General features: G+C 57.7%; 1 protein-coding gene across 6 annotated transcripts; it reads left to right on the top strand.

Annotated features, from left to right (window-relative positions):
- SIGLEC1 (sialic acid binding Ig like lectin 1) lies at positions 1 to 23,153 on the top strand. 6 transcript variants are annotated; one of them, XM_045529009.1, is made up of 22 exons: positions 1 to 164; positions 4,092 to 4,167; positions 4,538 to 4,897; positions 5,174 to 5,470; positions 7,010 to 7,276; positions 7,607 to 7,861; positions 9,753 to 10,052; positions 10,686 to 10,943; positions 11,943 to 12,278; positions 12,734 to 12,991; positions 13,143 to 13,445; positions 15,049 to 15,309; positions 15,440 to 15,751; positions 16,252 to 16,503; positions 16,796 to 17,065; positions 17,154 to 17,405; positions 17,720 to 18,028; positions 18,597 to 18,857; positions 19,955 to 20,257; positions 20,519 to 20,621; positions 20,966 to 21,038; positions 21,646 to 23,153. In XM_045529009.1, the coding sequence occupies exons 2-22, from the start codon at positions 4,119 to 4,121 to the stop codon at positions 21,754 to 21,756; spliced, it is 5,190 nt and encodes a 1,729-aa protein (XP_045384965.1). In that variant the 5' UTR covers positions 1 to 164; positions 4,092 to 4,118; the 3' UTR covers positions 21,757 to 23,153. The 6 variants fall into 6 exon arrangements, 4 of the variants coding, with proteins under 4 accessions (XP_045384965.1, XP_045384964.1, XP_045384966.1 ...); XM_045529008.1 differs by having other exon boundaries at positions 4,065 to 4,167; XM_045529010.1 differs by having other exon boundaries at positions 4,065 to 4,167; positions 21,564 to 21,736.
- Positions 23,154 to 23,676: the final 523 nt, after the last annotated feature.

The following is a 23,676-nucleotide window of genomic DNA, read 5'->3' as shown; positions in this document are numbered from 1 at the left end:
GACAGTAGCGCTGAGGCTTTAGGAGAAGAGGAAGCAGCCCCCGAGACTGGATCCTCCTTTCTCAGGCTGGCGGATCCCCGGGAGCCAGCTGCACCGAGAGCTCCTGGACTTTCTTCCTGCTCTGCTCTCCGCAGGTCCACCGGGCACTCCCTGCTGTGGAGCAGGTACTCCCATCCCGGGCCCTGGAGGGTGCGCATGGCGTTGGGAGCGGGGCTGGGCTGAGACTTGCTGGGGGCATCTGGGTGCGAGTGCTGGTCCCAAACCACCCCAGCCCAAGGCACTAATGCAAGCTGTGCTCATAACCCCAACCCCCCACCATCCCAAATCCTCCCAGCCTGCATCCCAATCCCAGTCCTAATAGCCCCAGTCCCTAGCCCAACCTCTCTACCTCTCGGCTCACTTGCTCAACCTCAGCCACTTACCCATCATCTTCACCCAGTCCCAACTGACCCATCATCCTGACCCCAGCCCGCTTTGACCTTGTCCTCATCCCCTGCTCCCAGCTCCAGCCTTCATGCCCTAGCCCATCACTCGACCTAAATATCCACCCCAATCCAAGCCTTCATTTGCTTCCAAATCCCAACCTGACCATTACCCTGACCGCAGGCCAGCCCTGATCTCCCCCTCGGTCCAACCCCAATCCCACTCCACTCCATTCATCACGTGTCCATCCATCCGTCTGCGCGAGGGACCCCCAGTGCGGTCCAGCACAGCTCGGGGAGTGGGCGCTCCAGCTAGGAGCATTTAGAGCCAGATTAAGGAATGAAATGTGAAATTTCCACTGCCCCGTCAAAGCCAATAGACATTATTTATGGGTGCTGTGGCTCTTAGAATTAAACATCTGGCCTGTGTTTGGGGCTTTCCACTGTTCTGAAGATAATCTCTCCAGCAACTGCCCGCCTGTACCCTGATTCCCCATCCATGGGCGAGAACTCTCCAGCTTTCTGTATCCCCCTGTGTCCCCCCTCCCGCACTCTGATGGGGAAGTTGGGGAGAAGCCCTGGTGTCAGGAAACAGAAACCAAATCCTGTACCCGGACATAGCTGCCTACAGGGACACTGCTTCTGCCCTTACTTCCCCAGCCAGACTTGGCCTCTGGGATCAGAGGTCAGGGACCCCAGCCCACCCTCTCCAGATGTCCTGGGACACTTGGTCTCAAACAGGCAGCAAACATGGGCACCCACTCTGTCCCGGGCCACCCAACCCATCCCCCTGATGCAACACATGCCAATTCTAGGAGGGGGGAATTTAAAACCCTGTCTTCAGAGCGCCCAAGACTGGAGACACAAGGATGAACCTCTGGAACTCCCCGTCCAGGGAACAATGCTGTCCATAGAGTCATTGCCCAAGGGAGGGGTTGTTTCAGGGCAACAGAACTCCGCGTCCCCCATTACACACCCTGGAATCACTCCTCTACCACCAGGGGGCGCTGGGTGCTCACTACGCCACCCAGCTCCAACCCACCCCAGGGGCACCATCCTCTCAACACCAGACTTTCGAACAGGAACAAGGATCTCCGTTTCTGGAATATTCCCTGCTCTTTCTTTTTCCAGGACAGTTCTCTGGACTGAGGCTGGTCTTTGGGTGGAACAGGCTGAGCCAATAAGCTGGCCTCCGGGGGGAACGACCCCTTTGGTGTTAGAGCGGGGCTAAGCATAGGTGACACCTACATGATGAGATTTGGGGTGGTTCTAGAAACAGCCCTTCCATACGCTGCATTCTGGGATCAATAGGCCCACAATCCCACCGTTTGTCCTTTAGGTTTAGCATTGCCCCTTCCAAGACCCCAAATGAGGGGAGCTGGGGACAACATAGACGTATCTTGCTGCTGTCCCTGGCTGTAGAGGAGCTGGCCCTGACATCCTGTGTGGCTCTGGGCCCTGGGAACAGACCTGACCCCAGGTGTGCACAGCAGGCTGCCTTTCCTCAAGGCAAGGCGCCAAGGCCCTCGGGCCCAGCCTCGGCCAGTCCACAGTGGCTAAGGACCTGGTGTGGAGCCGGTGGGAACATCTTCCTAGAAGAGAAGCAGGCCCAGAACTGTCCAAAGAACTGGGGACAAACCACTGGTCCACCAAATGACCAGACCTGTCTGCTCGAGCAACCCAGCGAGAGGGCCATCTCCCCTGAGGAGCAGTGTTCTTCCTGTCCCAGCGTGCCCCTCCTGTGCTGCCTGCCAGGACACCCCTTCTGCCTTCTGCACTTGGCCAAGTCCTGCTTGGTCTCCCTGACAGGCAACTCAGCCCCTGGGTCTCTGCTGGGCCCCTCCCCAGGTGTGCCCCCTGGTAGCCATCAGAGCAGCTGGGCCCAACCCAGGAGGCAGATGGGCTGGGGGCTGGGAGCTGTCATGAGTTTCCTGTCCCCACTTCCAGGCTCCCCCCTCACTCCGCCAAGTCAGCGTTTAGGACCAGGGAGGACTGCAAAGTTGGCAACATGTGCATGTGGCGTAAAATATACACAATATAAAATTTAATATTTTAAGTGTTTTTAAGTATACACTCCAGTGGCATTAACTACATCCATAATACTGTGTAACCATCACCACTGTCTATTTCCAGAACTTTTAAATTAAACATTAACCCCCTATTCTCCCCTCCCCCAGCCCCTGGTAACCTCTATTCTACTTTCTGTCTCTATGAATGTGTGTATTCTAGATATTTCTCGTAAGCGGAATTACACAATATTTGTCCCTTTGTGTCTGGCTGATGTCACTTAGCATGATTTCAAGGATCACTTGTGTTACAACATGTGTCAGAATTTTGTGCCTTCTTATGGCTTCTTATTCCTTCTTATGGTTCCATGTAGGTACACACCACGTTTTGTTTATCCGTTGAAATCCAACTTATCTATTTTTTCTATTATTGCCCATGCTTTTGATGCCATACTTAAGAATGCATTGCTTAATCCATGGTCATGAAGATTCCACCTATGTTTTCTTCTAAGAGTTTTATAGCTTTAGTTACACATGTTTCTAGCATCTCTCCCTTTTGGACTCAGATCTGTGGTGTCCCTGCACTCCATGGCAGGAAGCCTGCCTACTTGTGGGAGGTAGACAGTAGACATCTAACTCATGTTTGTGGAGTATGTGTTCTGCAGGGCCCTCACAGTGCCTGTCACACCTAGACTTGGCCTGCCACCTCCCCGCCCCAACTCCGAACTCCCAAAGACCACACCCTTCTCTTACCCAGCAAGGGGTTTAGTGAGTGCCTGGGGGGCTCTTACTGCTACGGGGCACATGTCCTCAGTCCCAGGTCCTGAGACGTGAGCGCTCACGGGATGCTAAGGACAAGGCAAGCACAGAGATAGCTCTAGGGTGGCTGTAGGAACCTTGAAGGGGAAGTTCCAGTTGGATACCAAATTCGTGCTGCACCTTGAAGGCTGAATAATGTCTCAGTAGGCAGAGATTATTTGTGGTGGGGACAGGGCGGGGCAGCTAGGGAGCCCGTGGGCAGACAGGACTGGCCCCAGAGTCAGTCTGTGGGGAGCAGGGAATGGGGACAGAGCCAGAGGCAAGAAATGAAGACCTTTCACGTCTCATGGGCAATGGGGAGCCATAGAAGGTTTCTGAGCAGGGCGAGTGACTCTTAGAGGGAGAACATTGCTAAGTCCAGTTAAGCCCCATTATGCTATGGCTGGTAAGGCAGGTGGCAGGGAGACACGTCTCAAGTAAGAAACCATCATTCCAGCTGGGTGCCTTAGAGTGAGTCTCTGGGCTCCAGTTCCTGTTGGCTTGGGTGGTGGAGAGGGGGCAGGGGAGGGAGGGAGGTGGGAGAAACAGCTGTTCATCTGCCCTGGGGTGGTATCCTTGAGGGGCTGGGAAAGCAGAACTAGGGGTGGGGCCAAGGGACACACAGAGGACTTTCTGGGGCACACCAGCAAGTGAGGGCATTCCTGGGTGCAGCCCGAGCCGGGAACCTGGACTCCTGGCTCCCCACAGAGGACCTTAGGAGCCCTGCCCTCTTGCTGGATTGGCCAGCCATAGCAGGTGGGGACAGAGGCCTGGACTCCTGGCAGGTACTGGGGCTGAAGTGCCTGGAGGTGTCCTTAGGAGGCCCCTGTGTACCCAGCCAGCCCGGTGCACACCACCCTCTTAGGCACCAGAACCAGCTCAAGACCGTGCTATGGGCTTCCTGCTGCAGCTTCTCCTCCTGGCCTCGCTCTTCCCGCCAGGTAAGCTTCGAGGGCCTAGTGCCTGTCTCCCAGGGCCTGGCCTCCGTGAGTCCAGCCCTGGGCAGACCGGACTCTGCCTGGGTCACAGGTTTGGCTGCTGAGGTCAAGGGAGGGCCCAGGGAGGCAGCAGCAGGAAGCTGGGCAGGAGGTGCAGGTCCCTCTCGCAGCCACCCTGCCAGGCCTCTGAGCAGCCCCAGGGCAATGACCATCCCCGGGGCACTGAGAGGGCTGCTCTAGGGGTGCCTTGCTGGGGGCAGGGCAGGGTTTGGGGACCCATCTGGGGCACCATCCCTGGGGCATATCCCAGGGTTCTGTGGTGCCCCCAGGCCTGTATCACCCTCCTCTCTGCCCCATTCTGTGCCTCCGCCAGGGCGGGCCTTGTGGGGCGTCTCCAGCCCCCAGGAAGTGCCGGGCGTGAAGGGGTCTTGCCTGCTCATCCCCTGCGTCTTCAGCTTCCCTGCCGACGTGCAGCTGCCCGACGGCATCACAGCCATCTGGTACTACGACTACTGGGGCAAGCGGCAGGTGGTGGTCCACACAGGGGACCCCAAGCTGGTGGAGGCGCGCTTCCGCGACCGTGCCCAGCTGTTGGGGCACCCCGAGCACAAGGTGTGCAACCTGCTGCTGAGGGACCTGCAGCCCGAGGACTCCGGCTCCTACAACTTCCGCTTCGAGATCAGTGAGAGCAACCGCTGGTCAGATACGAAAGGCACCTCGGTCACGGTGACAGGTGAGGAGTGAGTAGGGTGGCCTGGCTGCTGCCTGGAAGGGACTCCCAAGTGCTCCTGGCTCCATGAGCTCACAGCCCCGACCCTGCTCTAAACCTCAGCCAGTATCAGCCCTGGGTCCAGCCTCGGCCGAGCCCCGGGCCTGCTTCCCCTGCATTCACCCAGGTGGGGCTGGGGTAGAAAAAGCTGCCTCTCCTCCCCCTCAGCTGGGGTTTCCAGGGCAAGCGGTCTCAGGTGTGGCCAAGGGGAGTCCTAAGTTCTCCTGCCTTTGTCCTCAGAGAAGCCCAGGGTGCCCACCATTACCTCCCCGGCAGAGCTGCTCGAGGGCACACAGGTGGACTTCAACTGCTCCACGCCCTACGCGTGCCAGCCAGAGCAGATCAGCCTGCAGTGGCAAGGCCAGGACGCCACTCGCTCTGTCACCTCCAGTCTCCAGAACCTGGAGCCCACTGGCATCACCCACGTGGAGACCCTCCACATGGCCCTGTCCTGGCAGGACCACGGCCGGACCCTGCGCTGCCAGCTCTCGGTGGCCGACCACAGGACTCAGGACGAGATTCACCTCCAAGTGCAGTGTGAGTTACAGGGGCCCACACCCTCGTGACTGAGCACGTATGTGGCTCCCGGACGGAAACCAGTCCCTCTCTACCCACAGAAACAGAGCCTGCTCTTGGGCCCCCCAGGGCACCAGGTGGAGAGAGAGAGTGCTGAGCCCTAAGAGCCGTGTGCGATGGTGCCCTCCTACCTCTTGCTGGCTTTGAAGGCGATTGTCCCCAAGGCCAGGCTGGGCAGAGAAAGGGAGACACAAAGGGTCAGGGAACAGGAGCTCCCACGCACGTAGCTTTGGGGTTGGCAACAGTGCCCTGGGAGTCAGCCCAGCGCCGGGGGATGCTGGGGACGCGGGGTTCACCCCTTTCCTGCCGTGAGCCTGCTCACGGTCACAGTGACCAGGGCCTCACCCAGGCATGGCTGAGGGTCAGCGTGGAGAAAGCCCAGGCTCCCATTGGTTATGCCTCTTCCCATCTTAGGAAAACAGGTCAGCCCGTTCTAGAACAATCACACTTCATAGGCATCGGACTGCTGGCTCTGCCACCCATGAGACGAGCAAACTTTGGGCAAGTTACTTGCCCTCCAGACCCCCTTTTCTTGTCTATATGGTGGAGATAACAATAAATAGTTCTTATCTCATAGAATTGTGATGAAAATGAAAGGAGCTAGGCTGGGCGTGGTGGCTCACGCCTGTGATCCTAGCATTCTGGGAAGCTAAGGTGGGAGGACTGCTCGAGGTCAGGAGTTCGAGATCAGCCTGAACAAGAGCAAGACCCTAAAAATAGAAAAATTAGCCAGGCATTATGGCACACACCTGTAGTCCCAGCTACTCGGGAGGCTGAGGCAGGAGGATCGCTTGAGCCCAGGAGTTAGAGGTTGCTGTGAGCCAAGGTAACGCCATGGCATTCTAGCCCGGGCAACAGAGCGAGAATCTGTCTCAAAAAAAAAAAAAAGAAAGAAAATGAAAGGAGATGACCCAGGTAAGGTAGTTATTAATAGAAGAGTGCCTGGCACATAGTAAACACCTGGAAATACCAGCTTTAGTTAACACTAACCTATTTGCACAGAGAGAGGCTTTGGAACAAGAGTTAAAGAAATGCAGTTTCTTTGTATTTGGCCCCTTCCTTACAAACTGGGTAACTATTCGCAGAGCTAATGTGATGCTGCCTGTGGCCCCTGCCCATTAGGTGGCTGGTTCTTTATCAATAGCTACCATAGGCCACTAAAGCCAGCAGTGGGGTGCCCGTGACCCTGTCCGAGGAGCTCACCCCCAAATAGAACAGGGGCAAGGACGGCATCAGGAAATGAAAAGTGCAGACTGGACACTAAGCCCAGCATCACATGATCAGGCTGTCCGTGGAAAAGAAGGGGCCAGGAATGTGTCAGCGGTGGTGTTGGGACAGGGGAGGGATGGACAGAGCTTGTCCCGGACAGGGGGACGAATGGGACTGATGTTTTATCTGAGAGCGCCTCCTCAGGCCAGAGCTTTGAAAGGCAGGAGAGGAGAATGTGCCACCCCTCCCCTCCCCATGCGCCTGACCCGACACCCCCGTCGTGCCTTGCAGATGCCCCCAGGGGTGTGGAGATCTTCCTCAGCCCCTCGGGGCGCCACATCCTTCCAGGTGATCTGGTCACACTCACCTGCCAGGTGAACAGCAGCTACCCCAGGGTCAGTTCCGTTAAGTGGCTCAAGGATGGGGAGCAACTCAAAGCCGATGGTCTGGTGCTGCAGTTGCCCCGGGCAGCCTGGAGTGATGCTGGCGTCTACACCTGCCAAGCTGGGAATGGCGTGGGTTCTTCAGCCTCACCCCCCCTCAGCCTCCACGTCCTCAGTGAGTGCTGGGGAGGCTGGGTGGTGGTCACAGGGCAGGGAGGGGTCCTGAGGAAGGCAGGCCAGGACAGAGCCAGAGGCTGGCGTAGCTTGGTGCCTCCTGAGATGCAGGGGTGTGAGACAGATGACAGTACCTCCCTGCAGGGTGGATGTCAGGAGGGTCCTGGAGAACAGGACAGAGAGATGTAGGGTTACCCCAGGAGGCTCCGCTGCAGAGGGAGGGTGGTGCTGTGCAGAGATTGAGGCTGACTGGCTGCGCCCTGGGGGGTCTGGGGGGCTGGGGCTGGGAGTTGCTGGGATCCCCTCAGTGTGCCCCATGCTGCCCTCACAGTGGCTGAGGTGCAGGTGAGCCCAGCAGGCCCCATCCTGGAGAACCAGACGGTGACATTGGTCTGCAGCACACCCAAAGAGGCGCCCAGCAATCTCCGCTACAACTGGTACAAGAACCAGGTCCTGCTGCAGGATGTCCACTCCCCCACCCTCCAGCTGCACCCGGCCACCAGGGCCAACACCGGCTTCTACTTCTGCGAGGTGGGGAACGCCCAGGGCAGCGAGCGCTCAGGCCCTGTCAGCGTGGTGGTCAGCCGTAAGTGGCCAGGGTGGGTGGCCCTGGACATCAGCCAGAGCAGGGCCAGGCACTGGAGCCCCTGCAGGTTGTTGGGGCACAGGAGCTTCAAGGCCATTTGACCTGCATGTGGACTCTGCAGCTAGGTGAACTTGAGTTCACATCCCGCTCTGTGCACTTGGGCAAGGCTTTGGCCTCCCTGGCCTTAGTTTCCTCCTACTTTATAAAACCTTTTTATTTGGAAGTAAGTTCAAACTTACGAAATGTTGCAAGAGTAGTACAAAGAATGATCACATACCTTTTTTGGATTTTTTCCAAAACAGGGTCTTGCTCTGTTGCCTGGGCTGGCATGTAGTGGTGCTATCATAACTCACTGCAACCTCAAACTCCTGGGCTTAAGCGATCCTCGTTCCTCAGCCTCCCGAGTAGCTGGGACTACAGGCATGCGCCACCATGCCTGGCTAATGGTCATATACCTGTAACCTAGACTTCCCATTTGTTAACATTTTGGCACATTTGCTTTATCCTTCTCTCTCTCTCTCTTTATTCACACGTATACATATGCATGCATGTATACACATACACACATGTATATGTAAAACATAGATACATGTATACTTACATGTGAATCTGTGTACACACATTTACTCCCTATGTAAACCCACACACAGGCCCATGATAATGGTTTCTTAAACTTACTACATCGTTTACTTATTTTTTTTGTTTTCTTATTTATCACACCCACTTCACAGGCAGAGGAATTGAGGGTCAGGGCCAGGTGTGGTGGCTCATGCCTGTAATCCTAGAACTCTGGGAGGCCGAGGTGGGAGGATCCCTTGAGCTCAGGAGTACGAGACCAGTCTGAGCAAGAGCGAGACCCTGTCTCTACTAAAAATAGAAAAATTAGCCGGGCATGGTGGCACATGCCTATAGTCCCAGCTACTTGGGAGGCTGAGGCAGGAGGATTGTTTGAGCCCAGGAGATGGAGGTTGCTGTGAGCTAGGCTGACGCCACAGCACTTGCCCCAGGCAACAGAGTGAGACTCTGTCTCAAAAAGAAAAAAAAAAAAAAACCCACACACGTATCCACTCTCTATATATACATGCACATATATGTTATCTATCTGCCTACCTACATTTTTACATTCCTGAAGTTGCAAACATGCTGCCTCTCTACTCCTAAATTCGTCAGCGTGTTGTAAGATCATTCTCTCACATAACCACAGTGCAATGATCACAGCAAGGAAATTTCACATTGATAGCACATTATTATCTAATCCACAGCCTATATTCAAATTTTACCAGTGGACCCAATAATGTCTTTTATAGCCATTTTTTTCCTGGTCCAGGATCCAATCCGGCCCCATGCATTGCATTCAGTCGTCATGTCCCTTCGTTCTCCTTTAATCTGGGACAGGTCCTCAGTCTTTCCTTACCTTTCTTGACATTGAAACTTGAGGAGTACAGGCCGGTCGTTCTGTGGAGGTCCCTCAATATGCATTTGTCCCACTCGAATAGACTGAGGCCATGTGCTTTGGGCAGGAAGGCCAGGACGTGCTGCCGAGTCCACTTCAGTGCATCCTGACGCCGACGTCAGCTTGTCCCAGTGCTGATGTTCACTTTGTCCCTCGGTCAAGGTGCTGTCCTGAGCCAGGTCTCTCCACCAATTTTCTTATCTTTGCAGTGAGGCCCCTGATCCTGCTTGCAGGGTGCCCACGAGGCTTGACTGAGACAACAGAGTGATTTACCCAGCCCGGCCAGGGACAGAAGTATATTTAGCTGGTGCTCAGGAGCTTCTGGGATCTCCCCGCTCTCCCAGGGCACTGTGGGGCAAAGGGGTGTGGGGGCTGTAATGGGGTATCCAGGGAGTGGCCCTGCCTGCAAGTGATGGGCCCCCTCTCACCTCCACACAGACCCTCCCCTCGCCCCGGACCTGACTGCCTTCCAGGAGACACAGATGGGGCTTGTGGGCATCCTTCACTGCTCCGTGGTCAGCGAGCCCCAAGCCACGCTGGTGCTGTCCCACGGGGGCCTTATCCTGGCCTCCACCCCTGGGGAGAGTGACTACAGTTCACGCTTCAGGGTCTTCTCCGCTCCCAACTCCCTGCGCCTGGAGATCCGAGACCTGGAACCAGCTGACAGCGGGGAGTACAAGTGCTTAGCCACCAACTCCCTTGGAAATGCGACCTCCACCCTGGACTTCCATGCCAGTGGTAAGATGGGCATGGGTGGCCGGGAGAGTGGAGGGAGCTGGAGGAGCAGGCCTGCTCCAGCCTCTTCCTTTCTAGAAGTCCAGTGGACTCAACTGAGGGGCTGAACTAGCTGGCTAGGTCACATCAAAGACTGGGCTACACAGTCATCCACACCTCAGAGGTTCCTGGGAGTCAAGGCAAAAAGGGAAACATGAAGCAGGTTGCATCATTCCTCTTACACATCCCTGACTCTAAACTTGCAGGGTGTTTCATAGGCATTTATTTGTTATATATGAACCCAGTGGGGCAGGCTCTGTGCTGGGAGTCAGAGGCAGGAGGTAGAATAGAACAGTGGGGTCGTCCAACTCGCGGTGCCTGCAGTGCACTTCCCTCCTCCTGAGGCCAGGGTAGACACAAATAATTAATAAAGCCAGATTTTTGACATAAGCCTGGGTTCCGGCTCAGAATCCTTTTCAAGTGGGCTGCAGCCAGCTGCTACCAACAGATCTGAACTGGCTTTCAAGGCCTCCCAATCCTCTACAAAGCCCAGACCTACCTACAGTCGTGTGGGGAGAGGAGAACCCAGGAGGGCTTCCTGCCCTGGGCAGCAGGGAGGGATGGGGGTGCTCATAGCCTCTCCCTCTCCACCGCCAGTGGCCCGCGTCCTCCTCAGCCCGGCAGCAGAGGTGGTGGAGGGGCAGGCGGTGACGCTGAGCTGCAGGAGCGGCCTGAGCCCCGCGCCGGACACCCGCGTCTCCTGGTACCTGAATGGAGCGCTGCTTCTCGAGGGGCCCCACGGCAGCCTCCTGCTCCCTGCGGCCTCCAGCAGCGACGCCGGCTCCTACCACTGCCGGGCCTGGGACGGCCACAGCGCCAGTGGCCCCTCGTCACCTGCCGTCCTCACCGTGCTCTGTGAGCAGCCTTGCCGCCGGCCCCTGCCTGCCGTGGGGAGGGTCAGCCCACGGGGGCCCACCAGACACCCCCACCTCCTCCCTGTCCTGCCCTGGGTCTACGTCAGGAGGGGGGGTCACAGGCCTGGCCACCATGGGCCTCTCCACCCAGGGCTGAAGTTGGGAACGAGGCTGGGCCTTCTCTACCTCCTCGTGTCCTACACGCCAATCCCAGCCCTTTGGCCTCTTTTGCCCCCACCTCAAACCCACCGTGGGTGCCCCATCCAAACTGTGTCTTCCTGGGTGGGCCCAGGGACCCTCACTCCTGTATCTGTGCACACACCCCACAGCCTGCGCCCTCATGGGCGCCCACAGACACTAAGGCAAAGCCCTTCAGCACGGGGACAGACCAGTCCCTCTATGTCCCATGAAGGGTGGATGTTCCGTGTTAGCCTGAGGGCTGACTAATTCCAGAAGGCCTCCCCTGACACGTGAGTGCTGGAGCCACATCCTGGGACCGTCAGAAGGGCGGCTGCCTCTGCAGGGTTTTCTGGTGTCTGAGTGAAGCCACGTGCGGGCCTTGGCGATGGTTCTCTTTCAGTCATCTGTCTCTGGAAGCTTCTGGCAAGAGGCCGTTTTAGGCAGTAGCTGGTATCCCAGGGGCTGGCTTGGAGATCGGAGATGAGGGGCAGGAGGGATCCGGGGAGGCTCGATGGTGAGGAGCGGGGTGCAGGGTGGGAGCAGGGAACACAACCTCAGGGACTGCTGTGCGGTGGCTGCTGGCCCCATCCAGTCCCTTCATCCCAGCTAGGAAATGGAGCCCCTTCTGGGAAGACTGGTCGGCACCAGGGCACAGCTTAGCTTGAGGCACGTGGGCTGAATTCCACCCACTTTGACCTTGCTGTCCTTGTGCAGTGCATAGCTCTGGGGACGTGGCTTTGTCCAGCGTGTTCTGGGAGCCTTGCCCGTGCAGCCCTGGCAGTGGCCATGGGACGAGTGCCCATGCTCTTCCTCCCTACAGACGCTCCGCGCCAGCCCACGTTCACCACCCGGCTGGACCCTGACGCTGCTGGGGCCGGGGCTGGGCGACGGGGCCTCCTCCTGTGCCGCGTGGACAGCGACCCCCCAGCCCTGCTGCGGCTGCTCCACAACGACCGTGTTGTGGCCACTTCCCTGCCGTCGGGGGGTGGCTGCAGCACCTGTGGGGGCTGTTCCCCACGCATGAAGATCACCAGAGCCCCCAACTTGCTGCGTGTGGAGATTGGAGACCCGGTGCTGGAGGATGAGGGCGTGTACGTCTGTGAGGCCAGCAACACCCTGGGCAACGCCTCCGCCTCAGCCACCTTCAATGCCCAGGGTGAGTCAGGGCAGGGATGGGTGGCCTGGGGGCAGGGGCTGGAGCTCTGGGCTATTCCTCTGCTCCAAGGAGGGTCCGGTTGGGCAAAACCACCTCTGTCCAGCAGCGGGAAGAGCCACAGCTGCCCTCCGTGCAGGAGTGGGGGCCCTGGGAGCCTCGCTGCCCCTCCACGGTGCGGGAAGCCAAAGCTGCTCTTTCTCATGCTCAGTTTTCGGGCAGGGGCCAGGCCTGGGGTTGCAGGGCTGATCTTTGAGGACAGCTCCCCAGCTGGGCCAGTTGGGCTGTCTCGTCCTCCTCCTTACTGCACCCCTCTGCCCAGCACCCCACGTTCCCCAGGGCCTGCTTGCCCCACCCACTGTGGCCACCCCAGGGGGCCTCTGCCCCATCCTTCCAGGCAGGGAGCCTGGCCCAGTGGCTTCTTGGGCGGGAGTGAGCCTGTGCTGCCTGCTCTCCAGCCACAGTCCTGGTGGCCACACCGTCGGACACGCTGCGGGAGGGCGCAGAGGCCAACCTGACCTGCAACGTGAGCCGGGAAGCCGCTGGCAGCCCCGCCAACTTCTCCTGGTTCCGGAATGGGGTGCTGTGGGCTCAGGGCCCCCTGGAGACCATGACACTGCTGCCCGTGGCCAGGACTGACGCTGCCCTCTACGCTTGCCGAATCCTCACCGAGGCTGGTGCCCAGCTGTCTGCTCCCGTGGTCCTGAGTGTCCTCTGTGTGTGTCTGGCAAGGGCAGCCTGGGGACTTGGAGGACGGAGGGGTGGCCTGGGCATGGGCCACGGTGGGCAGGGGCAGAGGGACACGGTGTGACGGCTGGAATGTTGTGAGCTGGGCAGGGGTGGCCTGAGCTGCCCCTGTTCCTGCAGATCCCCCAGACCCTCCAAAGCTGTCGGCCTTGCTGGATGTAGACCAGGGCCACATGGTTGTGTTTGTCTGCACCGTGGACAGTCGCCCCCTTGCCCAGCTGGCCCTGTTCCATGGGGAGCGCCTCCTGGCCACCAGCCTGGGACCCCAGCTCCCATCTCGTGGCCGGCTCCAGGCCAAGGCCATGGCCAACTCCCTGCAGCTAGAGGTCCGGGAACTGAGCCTTGAGGACTCTGGCAGCTACCGCTGCGAGGCCACAAATGTTCTTGGATCGGCCAACACCTCACTCTTCTTCAAAGTTCGAGGTAAGTGTCAGTCCTCTAAAGATGTGGTAGACCCTGATGCCCTGGGGACCACTCTGGTCAGAGTTTGGGCTGGGTACTCTGGATTCTGTGCAGAAATGTGAGTCTTTTTCAGCCCTGGTTGGGCCAGCCAGCAGAAGGCCTCCCTTTGCTTTTTGCTCATTTTCACCTGTAGTAGCAACAGCAGCCACAAGGAGGCAGTGGTAATTGCACAAGTTGGTTTGCTTGGTTGGGGCACTTTCCGACAGATAACTTATTCTGTAATAATACAATTTTGTTTTATAATTATATTAATATAATTTACACATAAAAATATACATATACATCTATATTGTTTTACATATTCATGTTCTTCATTCATATACATATGTACATATCTGTGTACATATAATATGCATAAATATTCTTTATAAAAATTCTCTCTAAGCAAATAAGCCAGGATAAAGGAAAGATAATACTCATAATACAAAAGCAAAAGAAAAATGCATGGTGCTTCTCCCATGATGACAAACAGCATCAATTTTTGGACATTTACTTCGGGCCTTGGTTCTGTGTATCTTTTCTTATTTATCACACTCATTTCACAGGCAGAGGAATTGAGGGTCAGGGCCGGGTGCAGTGGCTCACACCTGTAATCCTAGCACTCTGGGAGGCCGAGGCAGGAGGATCCCTTGAGCTCAGGAGTTTGAGACCAGCCTGACCACAAGCGAGACTCTGTCTCTACTAAAAATAGAAAAAAATTAGCTGGGTGCGGTGGTGTTCGCCTGTAGTCCCAGCTGCTCAGGAGGCTGAGGCAGGAGGATTGCTTGAGCCCAGGAGTCTGAGGTTGCTGTGAGCTAGGCTGACACCATGGTACTCTAGCCCTGATGACAGAGTGAGACTCTGTCTCAAAAAAAAAAAAAAAAAAAAATAGAATTGAGGGTCAGAGTTTTAGGAGCTTGCTCATGGTCATATGACCCTACTAGCTCTGGACTATCTCAATTCTGGTCCCAGACACAGCCTGTGCTGTCACTGACCCCTCCAGCTGTCCCTCCACCTCCCTCCCCCTACTCAGAGCTCTTACAGCTTCAGATCCTGCCAAGGAGCTGCCCGTTGCCTGGCCCCCAGTCCCTGGGCTCTCGTGGCCTGGAGCCTGGGTGCAGAGCTGGGCTGGAGGGGCCTGGAGAACACTCAAGGCCACACAGCTGCTGACTTCCCCTTCCAAGCCCTCGGCCACCCATGCTGAGTCCAGCTCCTGGTCAGGACAGTGACCCTGGGCATGACCTAAGTCCCTCCCTTTTCAGTGCTTTTGTCAAAAAATAACACATGCAGGCACTGTGCCTGGCACCGGGGTTACAGGTCACACAATACCCACGAGGCTCATGTTCTGGCAGGCGAGATAGGACTGACAGAGCAGCACTGTCCCGCCAGGTGGTGGGTGGGGAGCATGAGGACGGAGCTTGTGCGGGCAAGTGGGGAGCAGTAGGGGCAGAGGCAGTTGCTGATGTGGCCTCAGCCTAGAGGGGAGGCCCAGGGTCGGGTCGTGCAGCCCCATGTGGACATGCACAGTCCCGGCTGTGGGGAGTATGGGGGGGAGCCTTCACCTACTCTTGGCTTCCCCCTGCAGGGGCCTGGGTTCAAGTGTCCCCATCACCTGAGCTCCGGGAGGGCCAGGCCGTGGTCCTGAGCTGCCAGGTACCCACAGGAATCCCTGAGGGCACCTCATACCGCTGGTATCGGGATGGCCAGCCACTCCAGGAGTCGACCTCAGCCACGCTCCGCTTCCCAGCCATAACTTTGGCACAAGCTGGGGCCTACCACTGCCAAGCCCAGACCCCAGGCTCGGCCACCACGAGCCTGGCCGCCCCCGTCAGCCTCCACGTGTCCTGTAAGGGCTTTTATCCTGTCCACGTGTGGGGGAGGGAATACAGGCCCCTGGTCCTGGGCTCTGCCCCTGTGACAGAGCCTTGGATTAGGGACCCCCTGGCTGGGCCCTGACCACTCCCCACCCCATGTAGATGCCCCATGCCAGGCCACACTTACCGCCCTGATGGACACAGGCCCTGGGCGCCTGGGCCTCCTCCTGTGCCGTGTGGACAGCGACCCTCCAGCACAGCTGCGGCTGACCCACGGGGACCGCCTCGTGGCCTCCACCCTACAAGGTGTGGGGGAGCTTGCAGGCAGCTCTCCCCGGTTGCAGGTGGCTGTGGCCCCCAACACACTGCGCCTGGAGATCCACAAGGCGGTGCTGGAGGATGAGGGGGTCTACACCTGTGAGGCCACCAACACCCTGGGCAATGCCTCTGCCTCGGCCGACTTCAATGCCCACGGTGAGAGAGAGTGTGTGTGCATACCAGTCTCCTTTAAGAGAGGGGAGGAGGTGGGAGAGGGTTCTAGAAGCTTGGGAGCCTGAGGATAGTGTCCATTCCCAACCTTCTAAGGGCAGCGATCTCCAGACTTGGCTTTTATGAAAGGGCCTTTTTCAAACACAGAATTTTACATGGATGCCCAGTGGATAAAACGAAACAGAAAGGGGGTGTCAAGGAGAAACCACAGCAGGGCAGGGGAGGCCTGTGTTCTCCCCACTTGCCGCCACCAGGGTCAGGAAGGGGCTCAAGGTGTGCCAGGGCTCTGCAGAACTCTACCTGGGACCACTCCAGAGATAATGAGCTGCTTCCCAAGCTCGACCCGCGAGCCCTGTCCCCAGGTGGGCCACCTGAGGCTCACAGCGTCCAAGGGGCTCCCCAGCCACAGGGGCAATGCAGGGCGTGGAGACAAGGAGCTGCTTCATGCAGCCTCAAGCCCTCGGTGGTGCCCTCCCTCTCCCCAGCGGTGAGCGTGCAGGTGTGGCCCGGGGCCACCGTGCAGGAAGGGCAGCTGGTGAACCTGACCTGTCTGGTATGGACCACCCGCCTGGCCCAGCTCACCTACACGTGGGACCAGGATGGGCAGCAGCGCCCAGGTGCCCGCTCCATCCTCCTGCCCAACGTCACGGTCACAGATGCTGCCTCCTACCGCTGTGGTGTGGGGCCCCCTGGCCAGGCACCCCGCCTCTCCAGATCTGTCACCCTGGACGTGCTCTGTAAGTTTCGCTGGATGCAGAGTGGGACAATGACAGCAGCCCACAGGCATCAGGACATGGCCAGAGCCCCATAGGTGTCCAGCTGGGGAATTCAGTCCCCAGACAGCCAGAGGAGCATGGGATGAGGGGCATTTCCCTGGGGATAAGCCCTCTCCAGGCAGAGGAGCAATGCCCCAGATTGAGCGATTGGGGACCCTTGGGGTGGGAGCCAGGGCCCTCCTGGGTTCGAATGCCACCTTCAGCTGCCTCCCCTAGGCCTCTGGACTCCTGTATGTCTCTCGTGCCCCTACAGACGCGCCCCGCAACCTGCGTCTGACCTACCTCCTGGAGAGCCGTGGTGGGCAGCTGGCCCTGGTACTATGCACTGTGGACAGCCATCCACCTGCCCAGATGGCCCTCAGCCGTGCTGGCCGCCTCCTGGCCTCCTCGACTACAGCCTCTGTCCCCAATACCCTGCGCCTGGAGCTGCGGGAACCACAGCCCAGTGATGAGGGTCTCTACAGCTGCTCCGCCCACAGCCCTTTGGGCCAGGCCAACACGTCCCTGGAGCTGAGGCTGGAGGGTAAGACAGGGCCCAGGCCATGGGCACAGCGGTGGGAACCAGCCGTGGTGCTGGCGGATCCCAACCGACCCTTGCCTCCTTGGCACAGGCGTGCGAGTGACTCTGGCTCCATCGGCTACCGTGCCTGAGGGGGACCCCATCACAGTGACCTGCGAGGACCCTGCTGCCCAGCCACCCACCCTCTATGCCTGGTACCACAACGGCCGTTGGCTGCAGGAGGGGCCTGCCACCTCGCTCTCGTTCCCGGCGGCTACACGGGCCCACGCAGGCGCCTACTCCTGCCAGGTGCAGGATGCACAGGGCACCCGTGGCTCCCGGCCTGCTGCCCTGCAAGTCCTCTGTGAGCAGGGGGTCCTCATCTGCTGCCCGGGATGAGGGGGGTGGAGGGTGCTTCTGGGCCCTGGTGGGGGCAGGCCCAGGGCTACAGTGGGCCCAGGAATGGGCACATGGGGAAACGACATAGGTGGTGAGGAAAGAGACCCATGGCCCTACACACCCTGCCTGGAGGACTCTGCCCACAGGACTCCTGAGCAAGTGTCACTTCTAGGAAGTGACCATTTGTCCAGAGGCTTCAGCCTTGCCAACATCAGGGCACCTAGGTGGGCAGTACAGGGCCCCCAGGCAAGGCCCTCATCTGTCCCTGCTTGCCCCCAGATGCCCCTCGGGATGCTGTCCTGTCCTCCTTCCGGGACTCGAGGGTGAGGCCCAGGGTCGTGGTACAGTGCACTGTGGACAGCGAGCCACCTGCTGAGCTGACCCTGTCTCAAAATGGCAAGGTGCTGGCTGCTAGCTATGGGGTCCACAACTCTGCATCGGAGACGGGCCACGTCCAGGTGGCCCGCAATGCCCTGCAGTTGCAGGTGCAAGATGTGCTCACAGGTGGTGAGGATGCCAACGCCTATGTTTGCACAGCCCGAAACTTGCTGGGCTCAGTCAGCACCAGCGGCCGGCTGCAGGTGGAAGGTGAGCGGGAGAGAGGAAGGGGGAGGGGCCTCAGGTTTGGGGTTCAGCTGCTGTGGGCCAGAGCTCATGTGAGGGGCTGGGGCTCCCACTAGAGCAAGCTCCCGCCACAGTGGGTGGCCCAGCCTGAAGGGGCAGATGCAGACCAGCCCTTGGAGATCTTCCTAGAGGGTAGGGGAGGTGTTGCAATGCCCAGGGGAGACATAGCCCTGCCCCACAGAGCCTAGTCTGGGGGTGGAGGCACAGACCTGCCCTGGGGAAGCCTGGGGTGGGGAGAGAGACACAGCCCTGCCCTCAGGGAGCCCAGTCTGCAGGCAAGACAGCCACATCCATCAGGAAGCCTGGTGGACAAGGGAAGTTGAGCCGTCCTTGAGCCCCCAGTGCAAGGATGAGACAGCCCTATTCTTAAGATCAGTCTGAGGGGGCCACCCAGCTCCACCTTGGCAGGCCCAGACCCCAAGTCAGATGGAGGCCCTCCCGCATGTGCAGAGCCCTCTCAGAGGTCCCGCCCAGAGGCTCTGGCTCCCCAGGCCTGCAGATCCCCAACCCCCTCCCCGTCCTCTGTCCACAGGTGTTCGTGTGGTGGCGGAGCCAGGCCTGGACGTGCCTGAGGGCACAGCACTGAACCTGAGCTGCCACCTCCTTGGTGGCCCTGGGCCCATGGGCAACTCCACCTTTGCGTGGTTCCTGAATGGCCGGCGACTGCACTCAGAGCCTGTGCCCACACTCGCCTTCACCCACGTGGCCCGTGCCCAAGCCGGGGTGTACCACTGCCGGGCTGAGCTCCCCACTGGGGCTGCCGCCTCTGCTCCAGTCATGCTCCGTGTGCTCTGTGAGTGTGAACCCCCTGCCTCAGTCTCCCCACATCTCACACGCCCACCTTAGGTCTTCCTGAACCTTTCTGTCTGCAAAGAGCGAGGGCTTCGCAGGTAGGGAGCCCTGGGTTGGAAGCCTGACACTTCCACTGACTGGTTGTGTATCTTGTTCATCTGTGCCTTGGTTTCTTCTGTAAAATGCCAACAACATCAGTCCCCTCATCTTTTGAGGAGTGTAGGTAATATGGCATGCTGAGGCCGGACATACCTGTAATCCCAGCACTTTGGGAGGCTGAGGCAAGAAGATCACTTGAGATCAGGAAGTTCAAGACCAGCCTGGGCAACATAGCAAGACCCTGTCTCTAAAAGAAAAAAAAATTTAAATTAGCTGGGTGGGGTTGTGTGCACCTGTAGTCTCAACTACTTGAGTGGCTGAGGCAGGAGGATTTCTTGGGCCCAGGCACTCGACATTGCAGTGAGCTATAATCTTGCCAATGCACTCCAGCCTAGGCAACAGAGCGAGACCCTGTCTCTAAAAAAAAAAAAAAGAAAAGCAAGCTGAGTGCCTAGCACAGTAGCACAGTCTTGGTGTCCCACCCTAATCTTCGTCAGGGCCCACTCTGTATCAGTCAGCTATTACTACATGACAAGCCACCCTAAAACTTAGTGCCTCAAACAACAGCCATGTTATTTGCTCACAATTCTGTGGGTCAGTAATGTGGGCTGGGCTCAGCTGGGCAGTTCTTCTGTTGGTCTCACCTCATGAGGTTGCAATTGTCCAGTGGCTCAACTGAGGCTAGAAGGTCTCAGAGGGGCTCACCCTCGTGGCTGGTGGCTGGGCCACGCATGCCCAGCAGGTTAGCCTGGGCTTCCCATTGGTTGTATCCCAAGAGCAGGGCAGAAGCTGCAGTGTCTCTCGAGGTCTAGCTCTGAAGTCGCACAATATCACTTCTTTCTTCAATTGGTCAAAGTGATTCACAGATTGATTCAAGGAGTGAGGAAATAGGCTCCACCTCTTAGTGAGAGGAGCAGCAAAGTCACCGTGCCTAGATATAGGGAGGGAGGAGTTTGTGGTGGTTTTTGTGCAATCACCACACTCCCTTCCTCCCCACAGACCCTCCCAGGACGCCCACCATGACGGTCTTTGTGGAGCCTGAGGGAGGCCTCCAGGGCATCCTGGACTGCCGAGTGGACAGCGAGCCCCTTGCCAGCCTGACCCTCCACCTTGGCAGTCGGCTGGTGGCCTCCAGCCAGCCCCAGGGTGCTCCTGCAGAGCCCCACATCCACGTCTCTGCCTCCCCCAATATGCTGAGGGTGGACATCGAGGAGCTGAGGCCCAGTGACCAGGGGGAATACGTGTGCTCTGCCTCCAATGCCCTGGGCTCGGCCTCTGCTTCCACCTACTTTGGGGCCAGAGGTGAGGGGGGCTCCATCTCCCAGGCCACTCTGCACAAAGGCCCAGCTCTCGGTCCCAGAGGCTTCCTTCCCTGAGTCCCTTCTGCTGCAGTGCAGCTTGTCTGTCTAGTCTAAACTGATCACGTGGAGCTCCCTCGAGTGGTGGTGGGGGGACTTCCAAGATAAAGTGAAAGAATAGAAGGTTTCCACCTGGGTGGGTCACCTGGGAGGGTGCACTGGGGTGGGAGCCAGGGCTGCCCCTGAGCCCCCCTCTGCATTGCAGCCCTGGACCGCCTGCACCTGCTGCAGTGGCTGCTCTGGGTCCTGGGGCTGCTGGCGGGGGTCCTGTTCCTGCTGTTGGGCCTGGGCGCCTGCTACACCTGGAGGTGGGTCCAGAGCTGGGGGTGGGCCAGGCCACCTCATCCTCCCCCTTTCTCCCCCACCATGTCCCCACCTCCCTTAGGAGAACCTCCCTCCTACCAAGTTCACAGGCTGCATACTTCCCAGCCCACCCCCTCCAAATTTGGGAATCCCTTCTAGAATTGCCTCTAAATCCACCTTGCTGTAGTTTTCTTCTTTCCATCTCTCTGCCCTATCTGTGCTGAGGAAAGGGATGGGGAGGAAGGAGGAGAAAGCACCCCACTCTCCCATGCTCTGTACAGTGAGCAGGCTGGGGCCAGCCTGGGTGGGGGAGGGGAGAGGCTCTCTGAGTCCTCTCTCATTCCTGCAGAAGGAGGCGTTTTCACAAGCTGAGCACGGGCGAGAATTCGGTGGAGATGGCTTCTCAGAAAGAGACCATACAGGTATCTATTCAACACACATGGCACACACAGACATGATACCCAGCTAACCCACAGTGCCAGGCTGGCATCTGGGGACCGCTCTCATTTATAGGATGGTGTCTGGGCCCAGGGGTGGTTGGGGAGAGCACACAGGGGACTAGGACCCCCTCCGGAGACAAGGAGAGCCCTCTGCTGCTTGGGGCAGAGAGCAGCTGTTTGCTGGGGGGCTGGCTGGGGGGCTGAGGCAGACTTTCAAGACAGCATCACCTCCACTTCCCGACACAGTTTCTGATTCCTCCACCTTTGTTCTGAGGCCTCTCTTCCCACACCTGAGCCTGCGCATCACCTGGGCAGAGGTGAAAGGCTGTTTCTCTTCCCCTGTGACGAGCCCCTCTGCAGATGTCCACGTGGTGGGCAGGGCTTTGAGTCACAGTTCCAGCCATGCACATGCCCGCCAATCCCCTTGGGACCCTACCTAAGGCTCGGGGTCTGGGGGACTGCCCTTGCCCCGAGTCCTCCTGTGACCAGGGTTTTCTCTGTGGGAAGCTCATTGATCCTGATGCAGCCACATGTGAAACCTCATCCTGTGCTCTGCCCCTGAGCTGACCGTGGCACTGCCTGCCCTCAGGAGGACAGAGTTGCCACGTCTGTGATGACTCAGCCTGTGAACGTGACCGAAGCAGTGTTGGGTCCTGCCTGCCTCTGTGAAAACAGCTCTGTGACATCTGACTTTTTATGATCTGGCTCCAAGCCTCTTGCCCCCAAGGAAAATGGGGGGTGAGAGTGGGCACAGACCCTAGCCTACCCAGGAGCGTGGTGACCTTGGGGGACTCTGAAGAGAAGCGAGTCGGCATGTCATCCACTTCTCTCGCTCTTCTCCAAAGAGGGCCCTGCCCCCTCACATCTCTCTCCCCAAAGCCCACCCTGAACTTTCCGAATGGATTAGAACAGAAGAGGAGCATTTTGTGCCCTCAGGCTCACCAAGCACTCTGTATTAGGCAGAGGATAAGTCAGGCTGCTCTAACAAGAGACCAAATACATGATAGAATTTTATTTTTCTCTCCCATACCAGTCTGGTTATGGTGATTTGAGGTGTCGGGATCCTTCTATCTTACTTTTCTCCATCCCTAAAATGTTGCCTTTGATTGTGAGGTTCACCCACGGCCCCCCGCTGTGTTCACACTCACTCCAGCCAGAAAAGGGAAGCGCAGAAGCATTAATAGAAGGCACTCCCACTCTCATGGTGGACACGGTTGTGAATGTCACTTCCATTGGCTAGAGTTTACCCTCAAGGCCAGACCAAGCTGCAAGGGAGGCTGGGAAATGTAGTTTTTATTCTGAGTCCAGAGCATATTTGGAAATTCTATTTCCAAAGGACTCCCAACTATGGACTCATGCCTGGGATGTTTGACATTGATGGGAATGCCATCAGCAGGCCATGTTCTGTCTCAGCGCCCATCTGCTGAAGGTCAGAGCACACCCCTGGCCATTCTGGTTATGGGCTTCCTTGAGGGGGTATCCCTCTCACACAGTACGACTGAGGAATTCAAGGTTTGGTGGTCCCTTGGGAGAGGCATGCCAGGCATGCCTGATCTGGCCCCTGGAAGAAAGGTACCCCCATTCCCACCACCCCCACCTCCAGGGGCATGGCAATGCCTTACCAGCTCTTCCAAGCACAGAGAGCAGACATGGATGTTGTCAGCATCCTTGTTTCTGCCCCAGATGCTTCCTCTCCATGACTGAGTGAGCGCTTGTCCTTTTCCCGGAGGCCCATGTGCCAGGGGCTGCTGCAGACGATGAGAGTTAACAAGAAGGAATAAGAGCTTTCAGGAAGTCAGGGAACAAGGGGGCCAGTTCTCAAGTGGGCTCATTGCTCCCCTTGCAGCCTGGTAGCAGATGGTGGGAGGAGCAAAGAGCCCACCCCTCTAGGATTAGGGCTGAGAAACAGAGAGCATAGTGGGGAGTTGGCAGAGGAGCCAATAGGCTGGGAAGACACTGGGGGCCAGGTGATCTTTGTATAGCCTCGGCTACACCCCTCTCATCCCTGGCCCCATTACTTTCTGTGTCCGGCTGCCACACTCTCCCTGGCAGCCTGTCCAGCGTGCCCTTCCAATAAACTTCCATCCTATGATGCAACTGGTGTGAGTCTCTTTCATGCAACCCAAACTGCTGGGCTAGAACACAGATGAGTCAAATGTTAGTGAACTGTGATCATGCCACAGCACTCCAGCCTGGGCAACAGAGACTCTGTCTCAAAAAAACCTCACCGAACCCAAACAACCAACCAAAATCCTCAAAACAAAACCCCAGAGTAGTAATAGCAGTAATAAAGATAAGAACAAGAAGGACCCTTCTAAATGCCATGATATCCAAGGTGTATTAAGTGACAAAAAATATACACATATATCATGATGCAAAAATATTAATAAGAGAAAAATTGTCTATTGCCTTGATTATGCAAACATAACTTAAAAGCCTATGCAAAAAACTCATAATAATGGCTTCTGTTGGGGGAGGAGGGCCGGGAGCATGGGGATGGAAGAGGTGGGGAGACTTTTCCCTACGCACTCTATGATGCTTTTTGATGTTTGAATCACGTGAATGTGGGTTTCTCTTGATGCTGGAACTTTTACGAACCGAATTACTACATTCCAAATTC

This window comes from Lemur catta, chromosome 17, assembly GCF_020740605.2.
Source record: "Lemur catta isolate mLemCat1 chromosome 17, mLemCat1.pri, whole genome shotgun sequence".
In the NCBI taxonomy this organism is placed as follows: domain Eukaryota; kingdom Metazoa; phylum Chordata; class Mammalia; order Primates; family Lemuridae; genus Lemur; species Lemur catta.
The sequence above is the reverse complement of the archived record's forward strand: the minus strand, read 5'-3'. Positions and strand labels throughout refer to the sequence as shown.